Source organism: Mustela nigripes, chromosome 6 (assembly GCF_022355385.1).
Source record: "Mustela nigripes isolate SB6536 chromosome 6, MUSNIG.SB6536, whole genome shotgun sequence".
Classification (NCBI taxonomy): domain Eukaryota; kingdom Metazoa; phylum Chordata; class Mammalia; order Carnivora; family Mustelidae; genus Mustela; species Mustela nigripes.
In genome coordinates, this window is record NC_081562.1 from 125,479,766 (window position 1) to 125,503,489 (window position 23,724).

The 23,724-nt window shown below is 39.0% G+C and overlaps 1 protein-coding gene across 1 annotated transcript in view; it reads left to right on the forward strand.

Annotated features, from left to right (window-relative positions):
• The window catches only part of ARHGAP21 (Rho GTPase activating protein 21), a 137,192-nt gene that overhangs the window by 54,089 nt on the left and 59,379 nt on the right, over window positions 1-23,724 (forward strand). Inside the window, 2 exon segments of the mRNA XM_059404163.1 lie at window positions 5,963-6,142; window positions 6,370-6,394. Coding sequence (XP_059260146.1) covers window positions 5,963-6,142; window positions 6,370-6,394 — 205 coding nt within the window.

Below are 23,724 nucleotides of genomic sequence, written 5' to 3' on the forward strand. Positions count from 1 at the left end.
GAAGGAAAAAAAAAATCTAAGGACCAGACATTCCAATCTTATGTTTCCTCAGCAAGTGACATCTTAAAAAGGCATTACTTCAGTTTTTAAAAGTCTGGCCCTAAAATAAGGAGGAAAATCTTACTTTAAACAACAGGTGCTACTAACATTGTCAGTGGTAAGATGAAGTGAAACATTTTCAAAGAAGTAGGAATAGGGCTCATAATCTTTGGTAGAGTCAGTATTAGGATCTTTTACGGCGAGCACAGAACGGATGCTTCTGTGTACTTTATCATGAGTGATACCTGCCGTATACTGGGGAGTTCTCCATTCTTCAAGTACAAGTACTTACAACAGATAGCTGAGGGGTTATGTGTTTATTGTGTGTACATTCCTTCAGAACTCTCATGTTTACTTTCATGACAGCCCAGGATAACGTTTAGACTTTATACTTTTTACTTGAGCTTAAAAAAAATACCTTTATTGAAGTATAATTTACATTATACTATACTATGCTATAGTATAGTATAGAATTTTATAGAATACTATAAAATTCACCTACTACTGGAAGTACTGAACTTATACAGCTGTGAAACCGCGATCACCGTCTACTTTTGTTTTGGAACATTTACATGATCCAAAGTTCCCTCATGCCTGTTTGCACACTCTTCTGTGAGGTTTTAATTTCCTTTATTGTTACATGATTGTGTTCCCTTACACCTTCCTTCTCAGTCCTTTAGGTTGCTTTGTCTAATTCTTATATCTGGGTAGTTCTTGGCCTTTATTTTGGCTTCTTTTAACCTTGAATTATTATTTATTCAATCAAGTGACCTTGTTATGAAGTCTTTTAAGGGGATCAAATGACAGTTCTTCATCAACAGGAATTTAACTGCTATTGTTCTAGTCGCTTTTTTTTTTTTTTTTTTTTTTTTTGCACCTGATGCTGTGGTACATGACTTGGTGCTCACAGTGGGGAGGTGTGACGTGTGGAGAGGGGCGGGGTTAGGGGTCGTCTTCGTGGAGGGATCTGTGACTGTTCTGTCCTTCCCTGTGTGCCTGTGGTTTGCCCTTCGTATAAAATGCAACAGATCAAACGGCTCTGTGGGTAAGGAGAAGAAAGAGTCGAGAAGGCACATATGTGTATTTCTTTTCATCTTCGCTTTCTGTGTGGAAAGCAGTATAATCCTCCCTTCTGTCCTATAGGGAAAGTAGAGGAAGCTGGAGAGGACTCCGTGTAATGTTCTGGGAAGAAAGAATAATAGAGCAACAGAGCTGTGTTGCATTCAGAAATCTTAAAAAGTTTATAGGGATCAAAAAAGGAATTGCCTATTCTTCTTCCTTGCCATTTTTGTGAAGAACTTGGTAGAACGAGACCTAGCAGGCTTAGTTCAGAACTTGAAGCATGAAATCCTAATACGGATGGTTCTCTCTATATTCAAAGGAAGAGAGAAGAAAACTTGAATACATTTGGGAGCTGTGGGGCCAAGTCCTAATAATGCACTCAATAGAAAATTAATACATGTACAGTTTTTAAAGTGCTCAATTCAGAGTCCTGCAGGAAAATGAAATTTTAAAATATAATAAATTAGATCGAAGAGCTTTTGGGGAGAAGGATCTGTGCAGGCTACAGAAAAAAAGAGATGGAAAATAAAATGAAATAGAGGAGATATGAGATATTCTAGCTTCAGATTCAGGAAACCATGATTTTATTTCTTGCCTGATTTTAGGCAGCAGTAATCTCAGGTCAATCACTTAACTAATCTGGGCCTCAGTTTCCCCATGTGTAACATGAAAGGGTTTATTGATCTTAAGCCTTAAAGAGTCTTTTGTGCTTTACAATTACATAATGAGACAGCAACACATGAAAAGTTGATTATTATCCATTAGGGAAATGCAAATTATAATCACAGTACCTGTCACTGCACACCTGTAACAATGGCTAAGATAAAAATAATGATGGTACCAATGCTGTCAAGAAAAGCAAAGCAACTAGATCTCTCATACATCCTGGGACTGTAAAAATCTATATTCAATCTGGAAAACAGTTTGGCAGTTTCTTATAAAGATGTCGGTACCTGTGACCCAGGCATTGGATATTTATTCCGGAGAGATGGAAATTATGTTCACACAAAACCTGCCTATGAAGGCTCATAACCTGTTTATTCCTAGTAGCCCCAAACTGGAAACAAGGAGATGTCCTTTACACAGATTGCCATCCATCCAGAGCTTGGAGTACAGTTCGGCCACAAAAGGGGCGAGGTGTTGACCCAGGCAGCAGGTTGGCTGAATCTCCGGAGAATTTGCCGAGTGGAAGGAGGCATTCCCAAAAGTGTACTGACTGTGTTATTCCACGTGTATGACATCCTTGAAATGGCAAAATGATAGAAATACGGGACAGAGTAGTGGTTGCCTAGAGTCAGAGACTGGGTGAGGGCTGAAGGGAGAGGGTGGATTTGATTATGAACGAGTCACAGGAGAGATTCTGTGGTGACAGAGCTCTGCTGTCCCTTGACTGGTGGTGGATGCACAAGCTTACACAAGTGACAAAACTGCAGCGTAGAACTGAGCATAAGCAGGATATGAGTGACTCTGCTGGGGATGAGATGACTGGATGGTATCCATGTCATTATGCTGGTGTGATCCCTACTGGAGTTTTCCAGGATGTTACTGTTGAGGGAAATTGTATAAAGATCAAGGAGAACCCTCTGTGTTAATTTCTTACCAATACATCTGAATCTGTAATTATCTCAAAATAAGAAGCTTAATTTAGAAAACAGATTATGTATATTTTATTTACCCTCATATCCTCACTGGGTGGAATAGCATTGGATATATATAGTAGGTGCTCAATATTCACTTACTGAATAAATTGGGGGGTGGCTTGTGTGCATGTGTAAAAGGATTCTCTCATTTGATTCACAAAAGGAGGGTCCAGTCACCACTCTAAATCTTAGCTATTTGAGTAATTCAGCCCAGAATAATAACCTTTATCCTGCAGATTTCACCTGATCATATGATCACGTTGAGACTCTGTTTGACTCTCCCATGTTGATGTTTGCTGTTACTTCCTTTTTCTAGCAAAATCTCTAACTCCTAGAAGGAAGGATAAACTAAACTGCGTTTATGATAAATTAGCTTCAGATGCACAGTCTTCATACGTGGCTTCAGTCTTGATTATGGTGCTGTGTAAGTCTTGAGGTCTTATATTCCAGGTGCACCAATTTTGTTCTTTTTCTAATTCGTTTTGGCTGTTTGGAATCTTTTCATTTTAAAGTAAATTTAGGAACAGCTTGCTAACTTCCAAACAAAAATCTCCTGGGATTTTGACTGGGAATTTCACTGAATTTCTAGATCAGTTTGGGGAGAGTTGACATTATAGCAGTACTGAGTCTCCTGAATCATGAACATGGTATATCTTCCCATTTATTTAGATATTCCTTTAATCTCTCAGCAGTGTTTTGTAGTTTAATAGGCTTTGCAGATCTTTTGTCAAATTTATCCTTATTATTTCATATTTTGAACGGTAGTTTAAAATTTTTTAGGTACCATTTGCTTACTGTTAGTATATAGAAATACAGTTGATTTTTGTATGTTGTATACTACTTTCTTTACATTCCATTGAGTAGAACTTGGTCCCTACTGCCCTCACTGCAAGTGTGATTGGAGAATGTTACTGTCTAGCTATCTTTCCAGAAAGAAAAGAAAATGAAATTAATAGGTCACTAGTAACAGTCCAGATACTGACTATGTGATGAAAATATTCAGGATTTAGAAGTCTCTTGGACTTACTTTCTTCTTAGTATAATTTTTAAATTTAACACCTTCATAAGAAGCAAGTCATTGTAAAGGAATAGATAGGTTCACTAGTGCAACATAAAAAATAAAATCAATTTAAGCAATTCAAGTATCTGCTGTTTGATAAAAGTGACATTTCAAAACTGCTAAGATGAACTTGGAATTGTAATTTAGTACAAAATCTTAGTAGCAATGCAGACGTAAGAGATACCTATTAGATTGGAAGTTAGGGGTCACCTGTATATAAATGGAGTTTAAAGCATGAGACTGGATGAAATTACCAAAAGACAGAATAGAGCTGGAAAAATCCATGGACTGAGCCCTGGGTATTCCCAAGTTCAGAAGTTTAGCAAATGATGTAGTAACAAGGAAGGCAGAAGAAACAGACCATGAATTAGGAATAAAATCAGTATGGAAAGTCAAGTGGAGAAAAATTTTCAAAAAGGGCAGCGCAATCCTTGAACCAGTCGATATGTCAACACAAGACAAGAACTGAACATCGGTTGCTCAATTTAGCAGTGTAGAAACCATTGTTGCCCTTGACCAGGACAGCAGTAACAGGGAATTGTGGAGACAAAACTTGATTCAGGGGGACCAAGAGGAAATGCAAGGAGAAAAATGGAGAGAGCTACCGTAGTCAACTTTAGAGGAATTTTGGTCTAAAGAATCAGCAGACAAACAAGGTGGTAACTGGAGAGGGCTCTGTGGTTCCACAATTTTGTTGTTGTTGTTGTTGTTTTAAAATTAAAGAATTTATGAAATGTGTGTGTTCTGATAGGGCTATAGTAGAGAAAATAGATGATATGAAAGAGAGGGGAGAATTGTGGGAACCACATCTTTGACTATTAAGAGGGATCTAGTATACAGGTAGGGGCCCTAGAAGAATGGTCCATCGGAGCAGGATTGTGTGGGAGGAAAACATGGCTCCCACTGCAGGTGGTAAGTGGTAGATGTGGCAAGTGATTAAGTTCTCATCTCATGCTTCGTGTTTTTTCAGTGTAGTCGCAAGCAGGGTCATTAGCTACAGGCGAGGCTGGAGGAGAAGGGATGGGATAGTCACGTAGCGTGAGTGGACTGGGGAGAACGGTATTATTACTGACAGACAACACGGAAAGTCTCCCTTGAGGTTAGTGGTTATGAACTTAGAGTGAAAACAGCTTAGTTGTTTTGTTTTGTTTTTTTAATGCCAGTCTTGTTCGGCCGTCTAGGTACAGGTCCGGAGTAGGCAATGGTAATTATTTATCCAGCGTTAAGTTTTGTCAGGCGACTTTGAGGACGCACGAGAAAGGTAAAGGAGTGAATTGAACTAGCTTCGGAGAGAAGTGAGAACGTGGGCTGGTGAGGGACAGGGAGGAGGTAGGAGGGGCAGCCCCACCTAGCAGATTTAGAAGAGCTGAGGAATGAGAGGAAATGAAAAGTGGAATCTAACTTGAAATTGCACAGGGTTTTCAGTTATAATCATGAAAACCAAGAGTGGAGGAGAAGAGATCAAACTACTGGATGGCCAGGAGAGTGGAAGGATTATCTACGTGAATACTGGATTTGTGCTCAGAACTTGAAGGCCTTGTCTACTAGTTTCTAATCAACGTTTGTTTCTGTTGGACTCTGATAACAGTTTCAGTGTTCTGCCTTAGTAGTAAGAGTTACATATCTTTTCTTTCTTTCTTTTTTTTTTTTTAAGATTTTATTTATTTATTTGACAGAGAGAGATCACAAGTTGGCAGAGAGGCAGGCAGAGAGAGAGGAAGGGAAGCAGGCTCCCTGCTGAGCAGAGTGCCCAATGCGGGACTCGATCCCAGGACCCTGAGATCATGACTTGAGCCGAAGGCAGTGGCTTAACCCACTGAGCCACCCAGGCACCCAAAAGTTACATATCTTTTCTTTCATAGCTTCTGTTTTGTGGTGTTAGCTTCATTCCTTCTATTGCATTTTAAATTTAAGCCATTATATTTCTAATTTCCAAGAGCTCCTTCTTGCTTCTGATTAACTCTCATAGCATCCCTTTCTAGAAAAAAATTCTGTTTTTGATGCTTTCCATGATTTGTTATAATATGAAGAACCTGATTCCCTTTTCTCCCTTAGGTTTGTGTCTGTGCTCAGGTGATTATATGTTTACGTACGATTTTTTTCCTAAGTGAATAAGTGTATTGAGTTATCAAGTTAACTTTTAAATACCTTCTTATTTTAGGTATCAAAAACTAAAGATGGAAAAGAACAAAGTGAAACTGTATCACCGTCCGAAGATGAAACATTCTCCTGGCCAGGTCCCAAAACAGTTATGTTGAAAAGAACATCTCAAGGCTTTGGTTTTACATTAAGGCATTTTATTGTGTATCCCCCAGAGTCTGCAATTCAATTTTCATATAAGGTAAGAGAAATCATTCCACAAAATCATTCCTGCCTTCTTCTTGTCTTCTCTCAACCTCCCCTCTTACCCTGTGTGTGAAAGCGCTGTCCTTCTGGCAAAGGGCACTTAGTGAGATTGTTACTGGCACACTTTGGGGAGGGTGGTTTGAATTGAGTTGAACCTTGCTGTGATGTCACTAGCGTTTATAATTAAGTATTCATATATGGCTGTATTTTTTTATATTGTAGGATGAAGAAAATGGCAAAGGAGGAGGTATGCTATAAAAGTTTTAAGTTTTCTCTGAATGTTTATTTACATATTTTTCTGCTCTTGAAGTAATATTAAATGAACTGATACTGTTTTTGGAGTCTAACTGTATAACGCTTAGATGTGAGAGTCATGGAAATCAAATAATTTTACTGTCAACTGCAGAGTTTTATGGATGCATTTGTCTCATCATGATTTGAACATGTGATGACTTTATTGTTAATTATATATTAGTATTTATGTGGAGGAACAGAAATGATTATGAGGAAACTAATCTGATATTTTTATTTAATTAGTAATCATATAAGTTTAATAATTCTTTTAGGTAAGAAATGCTGTGTGTTTTATCTAGTAGATTTATTGACTCAAATACTGAAAGGTAGAGTGTTTTAGGTCTTCTTGTAGTTAATCTTACTCCTGACTTAAGCATTATATTTAATGAGTTTAAAAGGAGAATCAGGCTGGGGATAAGGATATTTTTTAATAACATCCACATATTTTTGTTTTAATTTTATATGAATTCTAATAAGCTAAAATCTGTATACAATAAAATGCACCCATTTTAAAAACTTTTATTTCTAGATAATTTGAGACTTGAAAAAAAAAAAGTTGCCAGAATAGCACAGTTTACATATATCCTTCATTTGACTTCCCCTAATGTTCAACAACTAACATAATCATGGCACAGTGAACAAAAGTAATATACTAGCATTGGTATGATACTGCTATCTAAACTACAGACTTTACTTGGGTTTTACCAGTCTTTCTCCTAGGGTCCTTTCTTTGTCATAGGATTCCACTTTGCATTCAGTTGCTCCGTGGGGACATGTGGCAATATCTGTAGCCATTTTTGACTGTCGCCATTTTGACTGACTGTGGGGGTGGGGCTTCTGGCGTGTAGGTAGAGGCCATGCGCACAACATCCTGTGCTACACAAGGCAAGCTATATTCACCATCTGGTTGAAGACTTAATCCATGCCAGGCATCATAGTATATGTTCTTATCCTATTTCATACTCATAATAATGCTGAGAGGTGTGAGCCAGTATTCCCATTTTGTAGATGAGGAAACCCAGGCTGAGAAAGATGTGAAATGACCTTCCCAAGATCACACCACTAAAGAACCGAGCTGAACTTCTAGAGCAGGTGTCTAACTCAGAAGTTCATCTGCACTGAACTCTGCCATCTTTCTTCTCTTTACTTAACTTTCCTTCATTTGTTTTTGTTTAAAAGTAAAACTTTCTTTGGGGGCGCCGGGGTGGCTTAGTCGGTTAAGCATCAGACTCTTGGTTTTGGCTCAAGACATGATCTCTGGGTTGTGAGATTGAGCCCCGTGCCGGGCTCTACACTCAGCAGGGAGTCTGCTTGAGGATTCTCTCTCTCTCCCTCCCCTGCTCAGACACACATGCGCTTTCTTTCTCAAATAAATAAATCTTTAAAATAAATAATGCTATCTTTTAAAAAATAGTTTGACTTACGTAAAGTTAGGAATCAGTGGATGAAATAGGGTATATTTAGTATGTTATGAAATTCTGTGATATTTCTCTGCCTTGAGAAAATTAAAAACAAAGAAGTTGAGGGGCCACTGGGTGGCTTAGTCATTAAGCATCCACCTTTGGCTCAGGTCATGATCCCAGAGTCCTGGTATCGAGCCCCGCATCAGGCTCCCTGCTCAGTGGGGCTGAAATAAATAAACAAAATCTTAAAAAACAAAAACAAAGAAATTTGTTCCATATTTGTGGATACCTAAAGACAAAGAATTCATATAAAAGTCAGAGATATTCCAAGTTTAGAAGCCCTGAACACCTTATAGGAACAGTCAGCACTTACTACTCAATTCTGAATGCCTGGCTAGCAGTGGACTCAGAACGTTCATTGAGTTAAGGAGTGCCTAGTGCTCTGCCCTTCTGCCTCCCAGGAACAAGGTTTGCTCCTGTCATCCCGTTGGTAGTGGCTCACGGGCTAGTCCTCCGAGGCCTACTTCACTAAACTACAGCACTCATAATACCTTTTCAACTCAACCATCAATCAACCATGAGAATATATTTTATGTGGAAATGTTTCTTTATAGATCATTTGTTTGAGAATGCAACCAATTTAGAGGCAAACTACATTTAGTTTATTATTTTAATTCAACTGAACATTATGATTTTTATTTTACAGTTTTATATTCTTTTAAAACTTATTTTCAAGCATAGTGAGATTACAAAATCCTTTTATGTAAATTTTGTTTTAATGAAATGGAATCCCAGCCTCCAGTGTAAAGCCTAGAATCACTGGAGAGGAAGTAATTGCCAGACATTTATTCAAACTCCTAAGAGATCCTGTTACAATGCCAAAATTCTGAGAAACAGCTGAAACGTTTTGTTTTAGTGTTCTTTCCTTTTGGCAATTTTGTGGACTCTCTTTTGCCACTTAATTTTCTGATTATTCTCCTTACCCAACTTTCCCATTCTATTATGTTTCTTAGATACTATATATGTGTACTGTCTTGTGTTTTAAAATTATTTTTTTCTTATTGATTAGTTTTTGGTATTATGATGCAAATAATATTTACAAGAAAAAGGCCATCAAAGTAGAAAAATATTTTTTGGTGATAGTAGTTGCTTGTAGATAATTGCTGTCTTGCTGCTGTCCTGTTATCCCTTAAGTCTCTGGAGAAGATATTCATAAATAATCAAAATAAGAATAAGTAAAAGTTTATAATTACTATTATTTCTTTTCTATTTACTCTGTGAGTAAAAATTCTGTCTCAGTTTAATTTTAGGGACATTTCCAATGTTTTAAAAATGTGTTTATCATTTTGCTAGGTATTTAAGTAACTGTTGGATTTCTACTTTGGGATTAAAATCTATATTTAAGCATTAATAGTAGAAAAAAAGTAACTGGGGATATTATAAATTTTCTCTGTAGTAAAAATTTGTTTTTGTGATCACAGTTGTTTCTGACTAGACAGCTTTGTAGCCTATGTTTGGGTTTTTTAACCAAGGCTCTTTTAGTGGCAAGAAATAGAAACTTCCGGGGCAACTGAGTGGCTTAGTCGTTAAGCGCCTGTCTCTGGCTCAGGTCATGATCTCAAGGTCCTGGGATTGAGCCCCTGCCTGGCAGGAAGCCTCCTTCTCCCTCCCACTCCCCCTGCTTGTGTTCCCTCTCTCTCTGCCAAATAAATAAATAAAATCTTTAAAAAAAAAAAAAAAGAAAAAGAAAAGAAATAGAAACTTCCACAAAGTACCTCAGGAAAGATGTGTTAATTCTAAAAAACCATCACGGCATCTCCAAATTCAGTGTCAAGGGCAACAGGATATGTAGGGAGCCACAGGCACCAGAATTAGGACCTGGAAAGCTACTAAATGCAGAGAGTAACAACAACAAAATCTTGGCTCTGATCTTCCAAAGACCCAGAGTCTGGTATTCACTGGAGGTTCTAAATGACTTCCATAGTTAACTTTGATTATACCTGGTTTTTTCATGAGCCGTCATCTGTGTAAGGTACAACCCTGACTGTATGTTCTTCCTTCCTCTCTCATCGTCATACTTCCAAATCCCTGAGCGCAAAATCTGATTGGGCCATTTCAGCATTTTTTGCCAGCTGCACAGTACCCACTGTGCCTAGAGACCAGTCTTCCATTTAATGAAGAAGTAAATTCTGGAAAGCCGAGAAAATTGGGTATATTTTATGCTACTAATTTCCATTAATAGGCTGGAAACCTATTCCCTCGGAGTAATATAACGCTAAAAAATGGACCTGAAAGTTTGTTGTAAGAGGAATTTCTTATTTTGGGCAGTCCATGCTCTATAGTGTGGAGTAAGGCAATAGAAGCGTGTTTCATTATTTCTAAAAGGTAGCAATACTAAATGAGTTCCATGGGTCTCTGCTGACATCGTAGAGCATTCACTAAACCCCTTGGGACCCATTTTTAACTATATTGACAGTTCCAATGATTTGAGTTTCTCTTGTAGGTAGGTAAATATACTAATTAGTTACATATTTTTATTCATTTTTAATACCATTCAGTAGACTATCCACAAGTGTCTGACATTATCTTGAAGTTACTTTAGGAACTAGAGATGGTGATGATGTTGAAGAAGAAGGAGGAGGAGGAGGAGCCGGTGGTGGGAGTGGTGGTCATAGTGTGGTGGCAGTGGCCGCCCCTGACTTACAGTGTGTCTTGAAATTTTGCATGGACTAACTCATCAGCCTTCTGGAGTGCATAGTATCACCTCCAGTTTTTAGACGAGGAAATGGGGGCATGAAGTGTTCAAGTAACTAGCAAGGGCAGTATTGGACTTATGAACTGAAGCCATCTGGTTGTAGGGTTTCCTCCCAGTTTCTTCCATGACTTCTCAGAAAATTCTTTATTGTCATAATTCTTCCTTGGAAATGTGTGAGAAAGAGCGTTCTGTTCCCTTCAAAGGGAAAGAGTGTGAAAAGATTCTAATTCAACTTTCAGATACAGTTTTGGCTAACCTCGTATTAGCATTTCATACTTGTTCTTTAATTTTCTTCTTTGTCTTCCTAATCGAACATGTCCTGTTGGCTTAAGTCTGCTCTGCAGCAGGGATACCACACCATTTGCTTTAATATTTGCAATTGATTTCCATCTTTGATGTTTTTAGTAGTTTTGATACCTGTGCACTTTATGACTGATAGAGCTGTTGTTGATATTTTTCACTTATTTTTATGAAATGATAAGGGCACTCATAGGTATTTACTAAAGATTACTGAAACATTTGCCTGCAAAAATGTTTATATAGGAGTATTCATAGCTGCTTTATTCATAATCAACAGGCAAACACTGGATTCAATCTAAGGACTCATCAACATATGAAGCGATAATGAAATTGTGCTATATCCATGCAGTGGGACACACACAGCCTTGTGGCTCAATCTCCAAAACTATTTCTTATATTAGGTGAAATTTACAGAACATGAAATTCATTTTATGTTCATTCATTTTAAAGTGAACAGTTCAGTGGCATTTAGTACAGAATTAAAGGACCTGTCTGAGCATCTACCACCTCTTTGTAGTTCCAAAACATTTTATTGCCCCGGAAGGAAGCCTGTATCCATTAAGCTGTCATTCACTCTTCTCCCCTCCCCAGATCCCCTGATAATCAACGGTGTGTTTTCTGTCCCTTTGGACTCATCTGTTCTGGATATTTTATATAACATTTTCATATGGCTTCTTCACATAGTGTAATGTTTCTGAGTTTTGTCCGTGTGAATGTTTCTGAGTTTTGTCCGTGTGTGGCAAGTAGCAGTAATTCATTCCTGGCTGAATAACATTCTCTTGCATGTACAGACCACAGTACGTGTATCCATTCATCCATCGTTGGACATTTGCACTATTTCTATCTTTTGGCTACTGTGACTAGTGCTGCTCCAAATCTGTGTGTGTAAGTTTTTGTTTGAGTCCCTGCTTTCAGGTCTTTGGGGTATATACATCCGGGAGTGGGATTGCTGTGTTTTAATGGTCATTCTCTGTTTAACATTTGGGGAACTGCCAAACTGTCTAACACAGCAACTGCCCCATTTTTATGTCCCCACCAGCAGTGTGTGAAGGTCCCAATTTCTCCACATCCTCATCAACGCCTGTTATTTTCCATTTTTGAATTATAGCCAACCTAGTGAGTGTGAAGTGGGATCTCATTGTGGTTTCCGTTGCATTTCCTTAATAACTAGTGATGGGGAGCATCTTTTCATGTGCTTGTTAGCCATTTGTGTCTCTTCTCTAGAGAGACGTCTCTATTCAAGTCCTTTGCTCATTTTTTTTATTAGGTTGTTTGTCTTTCTGTTTTTGAGTTGTAAGTGTTCTATATATATTCTAGAGAGTAGATTATTATCAGATCTGTGATTTGCATATATTTTCCCTCATTCTGTAGATTTTTTCACTTTCTTGATAATGCCCTTTGATGCATAAAAGTTCTTAATTTTGATGAAATCTAATTTCTGTACTTTTGCTTTTGTTGCTCATGCTTTTTGCTGTCAAAAACATTTTGATGAGTGAAAGAAACCAAGCACAAAAGAGTACAGACTGTCTGATTCCATTTGTATGAGAGGAAAGATAAATCTAAACCAGTTCATTGGGAAGGCACATAAGGGAAGTCTCCAGCATGATGGAGATGTTCTTTATCTTGATTGTGGTGGTTACATAGGATCAAAACTTAGGAAGTGAGCACTTAAAATGGGTACATTTTATCATACATAGGTTGTACCTCTTTAAAGTTGACGTAAAACAATGGGAACGTACACAACTTTAGTTAGATTCCCCCCAGTGTTTAGCTAATTCAACTGATGCAGCCAAAAGCATTCTTATGCATGTACTTTTGGGCACATATGTGCTTTTTTCTAGCGGTCATGTCTATCCAGGAGTGACATGCTGAGTCATAGGTATTCATACAGTTACATGTAATAGATATTGCTAAGTCTTCTTTCAAAGTGATTGTACAAATTTATATACTCAGCCATAGGGTGTGAGAGTCCCAGTTATGCCATATCCTCACTAACATTTAGCATTAGTCAGTCTTTTTAGTTTTTGTCTTTCTAGTAGGTGTACAGTGATATGGAATGTGGGTTAATTTTAATTTTCCTGACTAATGGGGTTGATTACCTTTTATTTGAATTTGATTATTAGGTATGAGTGGTCTTTATTTGGATATTAGGTATCAGTGCTCTTTTTAAAGAAAATTAACCTGTAAGAGTTCTTTTAATATTCTTGATGAGGATTTTATTAGTTTTATCTGTATCAGATATCAAATTGTGACTTGCCTTTCAATTTCTTATTAGTAATTTTGACAAAGAGAAGTTCCCAATTTTAATATAGTCTAAATTGTCAGTCTTTCCTTCTATGACCACTACTTGGAGTCCTGCTTAAGAATTTCTTCTATTGGGGCACCTGAGTGGCTCAGTGCGTTAAAGCCTCTGCCTTCAGCTCAGGTCATGATCTCAGGGCCGGGGGATCGAGCCCCACATCAGGCGCTCTGCTCAGCAGGGAGCCTGCTTCCTCCTCTCTCTGCCTGCCTCTCTGCCTACTTGTGATCTCTCTCTCTCTCTCTCTCTGTCAAATAAATAAATAAAATCTTTAAAAAAAAGAATATCTTCTATTGCATGGCCACAAAGGTATTTTCCCGTGTTATCTACAAGGTGCTGTATTGTGTTATCATTCACAATTAAACCTACAGATTACCTGTGATTGGTTCTTTTTACATGTAGTATGAGGTCAGGATTAACTTTTTTCCCATATGAATATGCATTTAGCCTTGCACTACTGAGTGAGAAGTCTGTACTTCTGTCTACTGCTCTGTAACCCACCTTGATCATTTAGTATCTGTATACACATAGGTCTGTTTCTGGACTTTCTTCTGTTCCAGGGGTTGGCCACTGCCTCACTTCCATATAGCTTTCAAGCTAAGAACACTTCTATATTTTTAAACAGTTGTTTAAAAAAGAAATGTGCGGCAGAGACCATATGTGTTCTGCAGAGCCTAAAATATTTACTGTTTGGCTCTTTACACACAGTTTGCCAACCTCTTTTCTATTACATTGGTCACTTTCTTTGCAGCAAGATTGTGATCTTAAGTACTATAATTACTACATAATAAATGTTACTATTAGGTAGAGCAAGTCTTTCAGTTTTGTTTTTCATGATTGGATTGGCCATTTTTGTCCATTTGCAATACCATACACATTTTAGAATCAGTTTTCAGTTTCTACACCTACAAAAAATTTCTTTTGGAATTTTAATGGGTTTTGTATTAGTTGCCATATTTGATTATTTGAAAATATGAAATAATCAAATCTTCTAATCTATGAACATTGTATGTCTCTCCCCCATAGGTAAGGTTTGAATTTTCTGCATCTTTTGGCATAAACCTTTTACTTTTTTCCCCATTAATCTCTCAATATAGTGAATTATATTGACTTATTTTTCCAACTGTTAAGCATTGCGCTACTGGACCAAACCAAGAGTCTCCATAATATGTCATACTTTTCACATATTGCCAGATTTGGTTTTCTGTTGTATTTAGGGTTTTTCCATCTCTGTTCAGGGATTGCCTTTACTTAAAGGTAGACCTTAGTCTCTTTGATGTTTGGTTTAGCATTTCAAGTTCTCTGAGAAACAGATTGCCAGAACAAGAACAGATGGCAAGACAGTATTAGACATGCCAGAGATTTATTGGGAGAAATGCCTGTGAAGGAGAAGGGAGCAGGAGACGCAGGGGAAGACCTCAGACCATACTGTAGGTCTGACAGCTGTGAAAGAAGAGAGGGAAGGGAGGATTTGGTAGGAAATATACCAGACTACAGCACAATGTAAGGAGGTCTCAGTGAGGCCACTGAGGAGCTCCCAAGCAAACACTGCCCTTCAGCAGAGTCCTGCTTTGAGCAGGAGGGGGGAAGTGTGGCCTCTGTGTGACCATGGTGGTGGATCTGAAGGTGTGGCCTCTGGGGCTGTCCCTCAACTGTGTCCCCCACAGCAGGTTCTCTCAAGGGAAATCTGCACAGCACACCTGTACGCTTGACATGCTTGGGCTTTCTCTTTTTAGCCCTCCTCACACAATGTATTCCTTTGGAGGCCCCATCTGACAGCATATGGTGTTTTCCAGACCCTCTTCCTTGGCTGGCTTTAGATACCCATTTTTGCTCTCTTGGCCCTTTGAAACTGATGGAGGTTCTGTGCAGCTCCTCAGTCTTTCAGCCAGTACTTTTGGAGCAGAAAGAACCTTAAGGTGGTGAAAAGCAGTGCAAAACATTGAACTCTCCTCACTGGACTTCCTTCTCTTTGGGATCTTGTCCCTTTGAGTCCTCTTGCCTTGAAGACTTTCTCTGCCTTTACACGAACGTTGCCTGTACTAGTCCAGCTTTTCTGGTTGTTGCTCATGGGTGGAAGAATTGATTCTGAAACAAGCCAGTTCACCATCGTTAGATTTAGAAATTTAGAAATTTTTGTCTGTTTACATTAAATGTAATTAATTACATTTATTGTTTAATCTACTTTATTTTGAAGTTTCTATTTTATTTTGAATTTCTTATATTTTCTCTTTTCAGATTAAATAAGATATTGCAATTCTTTGGTGGTTATTTTATTCTCCTCTGAAACAGTATAATGGCCTTAAGACATGTTACCTCTACTTATCTTCCCTCTACTTGCAAGTTACTTTCATGTTATATTATAGTTCTCTTGGGGTTTTTGCTTGTTTTGTTTTATTTTGCTTTTCCCTGAAAAGTCTTCATTTTGCTCTCATTTTTTGGAGAGATTGTTGCTGGCTACAGAATTCTATATTGATATTTTCTTCCAACATATTGTAGGTAATATCCTGCTCTCTTTTGGGTTATATTTTTGCTAGTATGAATTCATATTTTGATTTATTGGCTTTCTGAAGGCAAACTTTATATCTGCTGTTAAGATTTTCTCTGTATCTTTGTAATAAAGCCATTATGTAATAATGTGTCTTGGTGAGAATTATTTTATTTTTCTTGTTTACAATTCATTGAGCTTCTTGTGTGTGTCGACAAGTGGCTATCATCAGCTTTAGAAAATTTTCAGCTAGTATTTCCTCACATATTATCTGTCTTTCAGTGTTTCCTTCAGTTCTTCTGGGGATCAATTAAACAAGTGTTAGATGTTATTATTCTGTCCCCCATGGCTCCTAAATTCTGTTTTTTCCTCTTTTTTTTTTTTCCCCAAGTATTCCTCAGCTGCATTTAGATAATTTCTTCTAATATGTGTCTAATAATTTTCTTCTTAGCAGTTTGGGTTTTACATGTTGAGTGTTAGAAATTCTTTAGAGTAGTGCACCAAAGTATACATGATTGCTTCTCATAGTTTTCTCTTTATCATGTTTAGGCTTTTTTTCTTCTTCAAATATAGTAAGCAGAGTTGTCTCATAATCTGTGTCTGGTAATTCCATGTAGGAATTTTTGTAAGTCTCTTTCTCTTTCCTTCCTTTCTTTCTTGTTTTTTGTTTTTTTTTTTTGTTTTTTTTTTACCCTGGTGGTTCTAGCTCAGAGTGGGTTTTTTGTTTTGTTATTTTAAGTTTGTTGTTGTTGTTGTTTTCTTTGTATATTAGACTATTCTGCCTTTGTTGACCTTCAGAAATTATTACTGGGGATTTTTTGAGATCTAGAATGAAAACGTTTCCAGGCTATTATATGTTCAGCCTACAAATCTATGTGAAGTTTGGTCCATAGCCACTTCTTAGAGATTGGTTTTCTTCCTTTTTCCCCCTTTCTTTGCTTAGCACCCAGATAGTCTTTGGTTGTTAGGAGCATTATTTCGAGTTACCCTTATTATTAATGTGGGAGGATCTCCCGATAGATTCGTAACTACACAGGACCAGGACTTGGGCTTTTCTTCTGCTTGCTGGGTGGAGAAACTCTTAAAATGGAAGGGGCTCATGTTCAGTAGCCTGGACATAAATTATATTATTGATATTAATAGTACTTTGAGATGGGGTTTTCTAGCGGTCAGGCTTACATGTATACGCACTGTGGTTCGGATATAAATTATGCATTCTCCTGTACTAGCTCAATTTGTTAGTACATCGATGGATACCTCATTATAAGATTTGCTACCCATATGTTTATCTTATTAAGATACCTTTATATTGTGTCAACATAGATAAAGTAAAATTACCAAGCTATTTGTAGTTTGCTTTTATGGACAGTGTTTCCTAATATAAAAATGTGTAAGCTCATACACACACACACACACATATACACATGCACACCGCCCCCAACACACACAAAGATGGTAAGTGATTCTACATTTTGCTATTAACGACTTACCTACAATATATTTATTTTATTCCTCTCCATTTGATAGGTGGGAAATGAGAAATGAGGGCCCCTAGATTCTCTTATGGTAAAATAGTCCATGGTCAAAACACAGGGGTGCCCCAGAAATAAAGGACAATGATGGCAAGGATATGTGTACATTTTAAAACTGTGATGTATAGTTTTTGAACAGATTGCAAGAACTGAAACCTTTGCTGGCTCGAGAGATGCTGAGGGCAAGAAATTGATAGTTATTCTCAATGTGCGGAGAAGCACACTTTGTACAAGATGAAATAAGTAGATTGTTCAATGCTTCTCAGTTAATTTCTCTCATTCTCTTCTGGAAAATCCCTACTGCTGTTTTGCAGACAGTTCATCTGAGTGATTAATAAACAAGAGGAGACTTTCTGCCTCCTCCTCTACCTGGTCCTGGGAAGTGGTGGCAGCAACACAGATCTGATATGGGAAAATGCAGAAATAAGAGGGACAATTATATCCCTTATAAAAAATTAGTCATTAGAGCATGTAAACTGAAGGTTTCCCCCCACGCAAACTGTTCATTGTCTTTATGAAAAGTGTTTTTATGTATTACTTTAAGAACAAAAGTCATTAAGGAAGGAAACTGTCTTTAATTGTTGAATTTTCAGTGCCTAGTAAGTACCTGGTAGGAGCTCAAATGTTGTTGAGTCAACACATTGCATAAAGGGAGGCTCCGCCACCTGAACTTGGCCCTGGTCCAAAATGGCTCTTCCCGAAGCTGCACAACTCTGCATGTTCATGGCTGTGCCTCTGCTGTCGAGGAAGAAAATGATTATCTCCCACCTGCCTTCCTTCCTTTCACCTCCCTCCCTTTTAACACAAAGCGTCAGACATATTTTAAGTTTAGAGATCTTATTTCACGTAGCTGCTAGATGTGTAAGCTGGGGCAGTAGGAACAAAAATAGAGTAATCCTGGACTTTAGTAGGAATTTGGGAAACCTCTTCGGAAAGTACACTGGTCAGGTGGTCAGGTTAGATGCGAGGTTAAAAAAAAAAATCCGACTTCACTTTTAAAGTTCCAGAAAACCATTTTCACAGTAATCTAAAGTGAAAGGAATTTGATTGGATTAAGTAGGCACTGTCAGAAATCCAATTTTTTGGAGTTGGTTTTAAGACTTTGAATGGCATGAAGTTACTTTGGCAGTCAAGAAAATAAATGCAATTTTAAAGAGTTTCTGGAAGCGTTCTAAAACCTTTAAGAAATATGAAATTTAGGGTCTCAGACAGTTTAATTAGAGATAGAGCTATCAAGGTGAAAAAGTCCAGGAAAGTACATGACCGGATTAGTAATGTTCTAGGCTGTCCTCTGGAAAAACTCCTCTACAGAAAATGTTGCAGAGGTGACCCTGTAATTAGGTGATTTGAGCTGTCTTTTCCCAGCTGCTGCATGACTTAAGAGCTTGATCACAGACACCATCTGGTTGCATAGTCCCATTTTTTTCCCCTTATTGCTCTCCACCTAGTCTACATTCAAAATACGTGATTCATAGATGCAGTTATTAAGTTAATTGTGATAGTTCTGGTCCCTGCTTTCGAAGTCTAACATAATTTTCCAAACAGAAATATTTGCATAGATTTGCTACGTACATTAAATCTAGAAATAATGTTTCCTGTTATTAATTCATTCACTTAGCAAATATTTGTTGAGTCACTGCCGCAAGCAAGTCCCTAATCTCATTGCTGGGAAGAAAGCAGTAGGGCCTCTAACCTGGCTTTCTTCAGGTAGGTGTTCCCGCGTCACCTGTTAGAGAGGACTTGCCTGACCATGTCCGGGGCGCCTGGGTGGCTCAGTAGGTTAAGTGTCTGCCTTTGGCTCGGGTCGTGATCCCAGGGTCCTGGGATGGGGCCCCATGTCGGGCTCCCTGTTCAGCAGAGAGCCTGCTTCTCCCTCTTCCTGCGTGTGCTCCCTCTCCCTGAAATAAATAAATAAAATCTTTTTAAGAAAGAAAAAGAAAATAGTCTTATCGCCCTGCCTTTTGCTCTTTCCCCCTCCCCCCTTCCTATTCTGCTTATTATTCTCCTTGATGCTTATCACCACCTCTTCTACTGCTTATCGCTTGTTGAACATCTTCTTCCTCAGTTGGAATATAGAACAGGAACTTTGTTTTATTGGCCTAAAACCCAGAACAGTTCCTGGCATGTGTACATTTAACAAACATCTCTGTAAGGTGAGGGCCCTCATTTCAAGAAGCCGCCACGCTGATGGAGGCGGAAAGTGTAGAAGAATCACGTATGTGCAGCCAGGCCACAGCACCAGGAATCCTCTCTGGAGTGCCAGGGAAGGGGTCTCTGGAATGTTCTTTGTGCTCTTGACAGATGATGAGGATTTCATCAAAAGGAAGGAGGGACACCTAGGTGGCTCAGTAGGTTAAGTGTCTGCCTTCGGCTTGGGTCATGATCCCAGGGTTCTGGGATCGAGTACTGCATCAGGCTCCTTGCTCAGCGGGGAATCTGGTTCTCCCTCTGCCTGCTGCTCCTCCTGCTTGTGCTCTCTCTCTTTGTTAAGTGAGTAAATGTAAATCTTTAAAAAAAAAAAGGGGGGGGGGTGAGGAACCAGTGTTCTAGAATAGATTTCAGAGATATGGAAGCAACCAGAGTTGCTGGTAGGGCTTGGGAATGGTTTTTATGTCACCAACTCAGGATGTTTGTGAATTTATACTTAGCTTCTCTGGCAGGAATGAATAGATAGATGGAGAGGCCGTTAAACCGGGGGATTCTGGAGGAGAAACATATCCACCTCCTTTCCCTGGGGAGATGGGATTAGTTTGGGAGAAGTTGCATTTCAGATGCCTGTAGAATGTTCAGTACCTAGTTAAAAACTTGGATGTATTAGCTATGCTGTAGCTAAGTCCTGTTAGACATAAAGGAAACCATGCCCAGAGAGCATGAAAACACAGATTAAAGATAGGACCCTAGGGAAGGTAACATCTAAGAAGGTCAGAGAAAGAAGAATCAGAAAGGAAATCTGAGAATAAGATTTGGAAGGTATGGAGACAACCAGGAGGAGTTGATGACTTGCTAAGTGAGGCGCGGTCGTTTTGGGGCGGGTGACTTACCATTTGTCATAGAAATTTCATTTGGATTGGGACTGAAAAGGGTAATGATAGAGCTAATTTGGCCAGTAGCAAATTGGTTAAGTTACTGAGAATAACTTCGGTACAGTGAGCAGAGGGGATCCGGAAACTAAGTGTCCGTCGGTTGGAGCACACGTTAGAGCAGGGAAACCGAATGAGGATGGGAATGGGGTGGGTGGGAAGTTTCACGCTGGGAGGGGCTCCTTGCTGGTGTCTGACAGTCCCTCAACTTAGAAGTCAAGAAATGAGGGTATAGACTGTTCTTCAAGAAGCGTGAAAAGGAAGGAAAGGAGAATAAGAAATGGTAGCTCCGTGGAAGGACAGGGAGACGTTTTGCTGTTCTTTTAAGTTCGGGAAGCTTTGGTCTGTCTCTCAGAACACGTATGTCTGTCCAGGGGAGAGACGAACAGAGGTTGACTGAAGTTTTGCACATGAGAGGGGACTGGGAAGGAAACCGGGTCCTGAAGAAGGCCGGTAACTCAGTCCTTACTTGAGGTAGAACAAGAGGAAGCAAGGATGGGCAGAGAGAGAGATACAGCCACTGAGGTAGAGTGACGCGAGAGACAAGGCTCTCCAGATAGTGTGAGGAAATCGAGGTGGGTTCAAGAAGATCATTAGAATTTGAAACAGAACCTTGAGAGAATGGGGATTAAAACATAAGCAAGAGACGTTAGTGAGCAGTATCAAGAACTTAGCCGAACTTGGGAACTAGAAATCAGTGGGTTAGAGGTTATGCAGTTTTATTCAACCGAGATACCAGGACAAGAAGAGGAACGGAGTGGGCGTTGGATGGAATTCTCCATAGTTGGAGACTGGCAAACTGAATGCTTGGAAAGGTCGAGGGAGGAAAGAGGCTGAGGTTGCTGGTGGATCTTGTTGAAATATTGAGCTATGGGTGATCTTAGTAAGAAAGAAAGTGGTTTCTGGAGGGAGACTGCTAGGCTTAAAGAATAGGGAGGCTAAAGGAGACGGAAGGTCTTGAGAGCAAGTTGAAATAGTTCAGGGGTCCAGCAACGGTAGGGTCAGAGACGGGAGGATGTTTGCTTGTGGTTAGGACACCGTAACAAACTTCCTGGGTTTGCAGAGGAGTTAAAATCCAGCACAATAGGAATGGCAGGGCTATGAATCCAAACGTGAGATGTACTTTGTGAAATTCCTGAAACTTTAGAGAAAGAGAAAAAAAAAATGATGCTGCATAAGCTTCAAGTACTCCAGAAGGCACATCCCAGGACTGTTCTGTTCATTGCAGGATAATCGGACCCAGACACATTTAGGAGCTCAGTAAATATCTGTTGAACGAATAATACTCTGCCAGTGTCTTTCTTGCCCAAGTAGGGTATCATGCCAGAATATTTTGATTCATGTCTGACACCTAGTGGTATTTTCCTCAAACTACTAGTAAGTGGCCCCATTTCCCTTCTGTTTCAGGGAAACTGCAGATCAGTTGCAGTACAGTAGCTTTGGTTCCTAAAACAAATTTCCAGCTTGGTTTTGGGCAGTTTTACCATTGACATTTTCCAAGGCTGTAATTTGACATTTTCCAAGGCTGTAATTTGAATAAGTCGGCAGTAAATATTTATTGATCATCTACTATGTGCCAGGTGCTGTTCTGTGTGCTGAAGTTTTTCACGGAGTGTACGTTCTCCTGCCCGTGTGACCTCACTGAATTTGAACACGTAGGCAGAGCATTCCACTGGGAATGGTTAACTTGATGGGAAACTTAATTTAGGGTTTTGTTGTGCTTTCACAAGTGAAGCCTTTCTAAACTTAATTCATAGCTTTTGGTGCTGTCATTTCTACATCATGACCTGTTGCTTTTCATTAATGTTAAGTAGGCAATCAGGAAGAGGAAGATAGAAGGCAAGATTATGTTTGTTTATTCAGTTTATTCTTTTTTTTTAACTCAAAATTTTATTTTATTTTATTTTATCTTATTAACATAGAATGTATTATTTGTTTCAGGGGCACAGGTCTGTGAATCATCAGGCTTACACAGTTCACAGCACTCACCATAGCACAGACCCTCCCCTGTGTCCATCCCCTGGCCACCCTGTCCCCTCCCATGCCCCCAACAACCCTCAGTTTGTTTTCTGAGATGAAGAGTCTTATGGTTTGTCTCCCTCTCTGGTTTCATCTTGTTTCATTTTTTTCTTCTCTTCCCCTGTGATCCTCAGCCCTGTTTCTCAAATTCCACAAAAAATGAAATCTTGCCATTTGCAGTGACGTGGATGGAACTAGACAGAGGGTATTATGCTGCACAAAATAAGTCAGTTAGAGAAAGACAGTTATCATATGATCTCACTGGTATGTGGAATGTCAGTTGATTCTCATCCGCTGTGGAAAATACCACATACTATGGAGAACTATGGGAGTGTTTTGTTATCTTTCCTTAAGAAAGAGTGAAGTTCCTATTTCTTGGTGATACATAGTGAAGTACCTGGAGTATTTACAGATGTCCCTGCACTCTCTCTCAAATAAATAAATAAACCTTAAAATGGGGGGCTGGTGTGCGTGGGCGGTGCAGTCAGTTAAGCATCAGGCCCAGATCTGATCTCCGGGTCATGAGATCAAGTCCCACGTCGTCGGGCTCTACACACAGCATGGGGTCTCTCTGAGTTTCTGTCTCCCTTTTCCTCTGCCACTTCCCCTCACCCCACACTCTCTCTCTCTAATAAATAGAGAAATGTTAAAGTATTTGTGAATGAATTGACATGATACCTGGGATTTGCTTTAAAATACTTTGTGGGGGGCACCTGGGTGGCTCAGTGGGTCAAGCCTCTGCCTTTGGCTCAGGTCATGATCTCAGGTCCTGGGATCAAGCCCTGCATCGGGCTCTCTGCTCAGCAGGGGCCCTGCTCCCCTGCCCCCTGCCTGCCTCTCTGACTACTTGTGATCTCTCTCTCTCTGTGTCTAATAAATAAATAAAGTCTTTAGAAAAAGAAAAGAAAAGAAAACACTTGAGGGGGAAAAAGTGAGCAGGAGTGAAACAAGATTGACAAAATTTGATTATTTAAGTTATCTTCATGGGGATTAATTCTGTTTTGTCTAATTTTGTGTATACCAGACATTTTCCATAATAAAAAGCAAGCAGAAATAATTAGCTGGGTGTGGGTTGAAAGAAAGTTTATCATGATTAAGTGAGAATATGATCTGCTTTTTAATATTTAACAGATTTTTTAAATTTCATTTTGTTCCATCTGATATTACTTGAAGACCAGGTTAAGTAGAGAATATGTGTTGGCTTCTAATAGATAGAATCTGACTGAGATCCAACATCCAACAGGTGGCATTCTACAATGTCCAGAGGCTTTTGGAATTTGGGGTTTGAAGCTCATAATTGTTGGAGCTGTAGATTAGAGGCTCGGGAGATGTAATTTTTAAGTGTTAGTCATCACTCGGAAAGTGAGAGCATCTTTATTAGGAATTTGGGAATACCTAGATTTAATA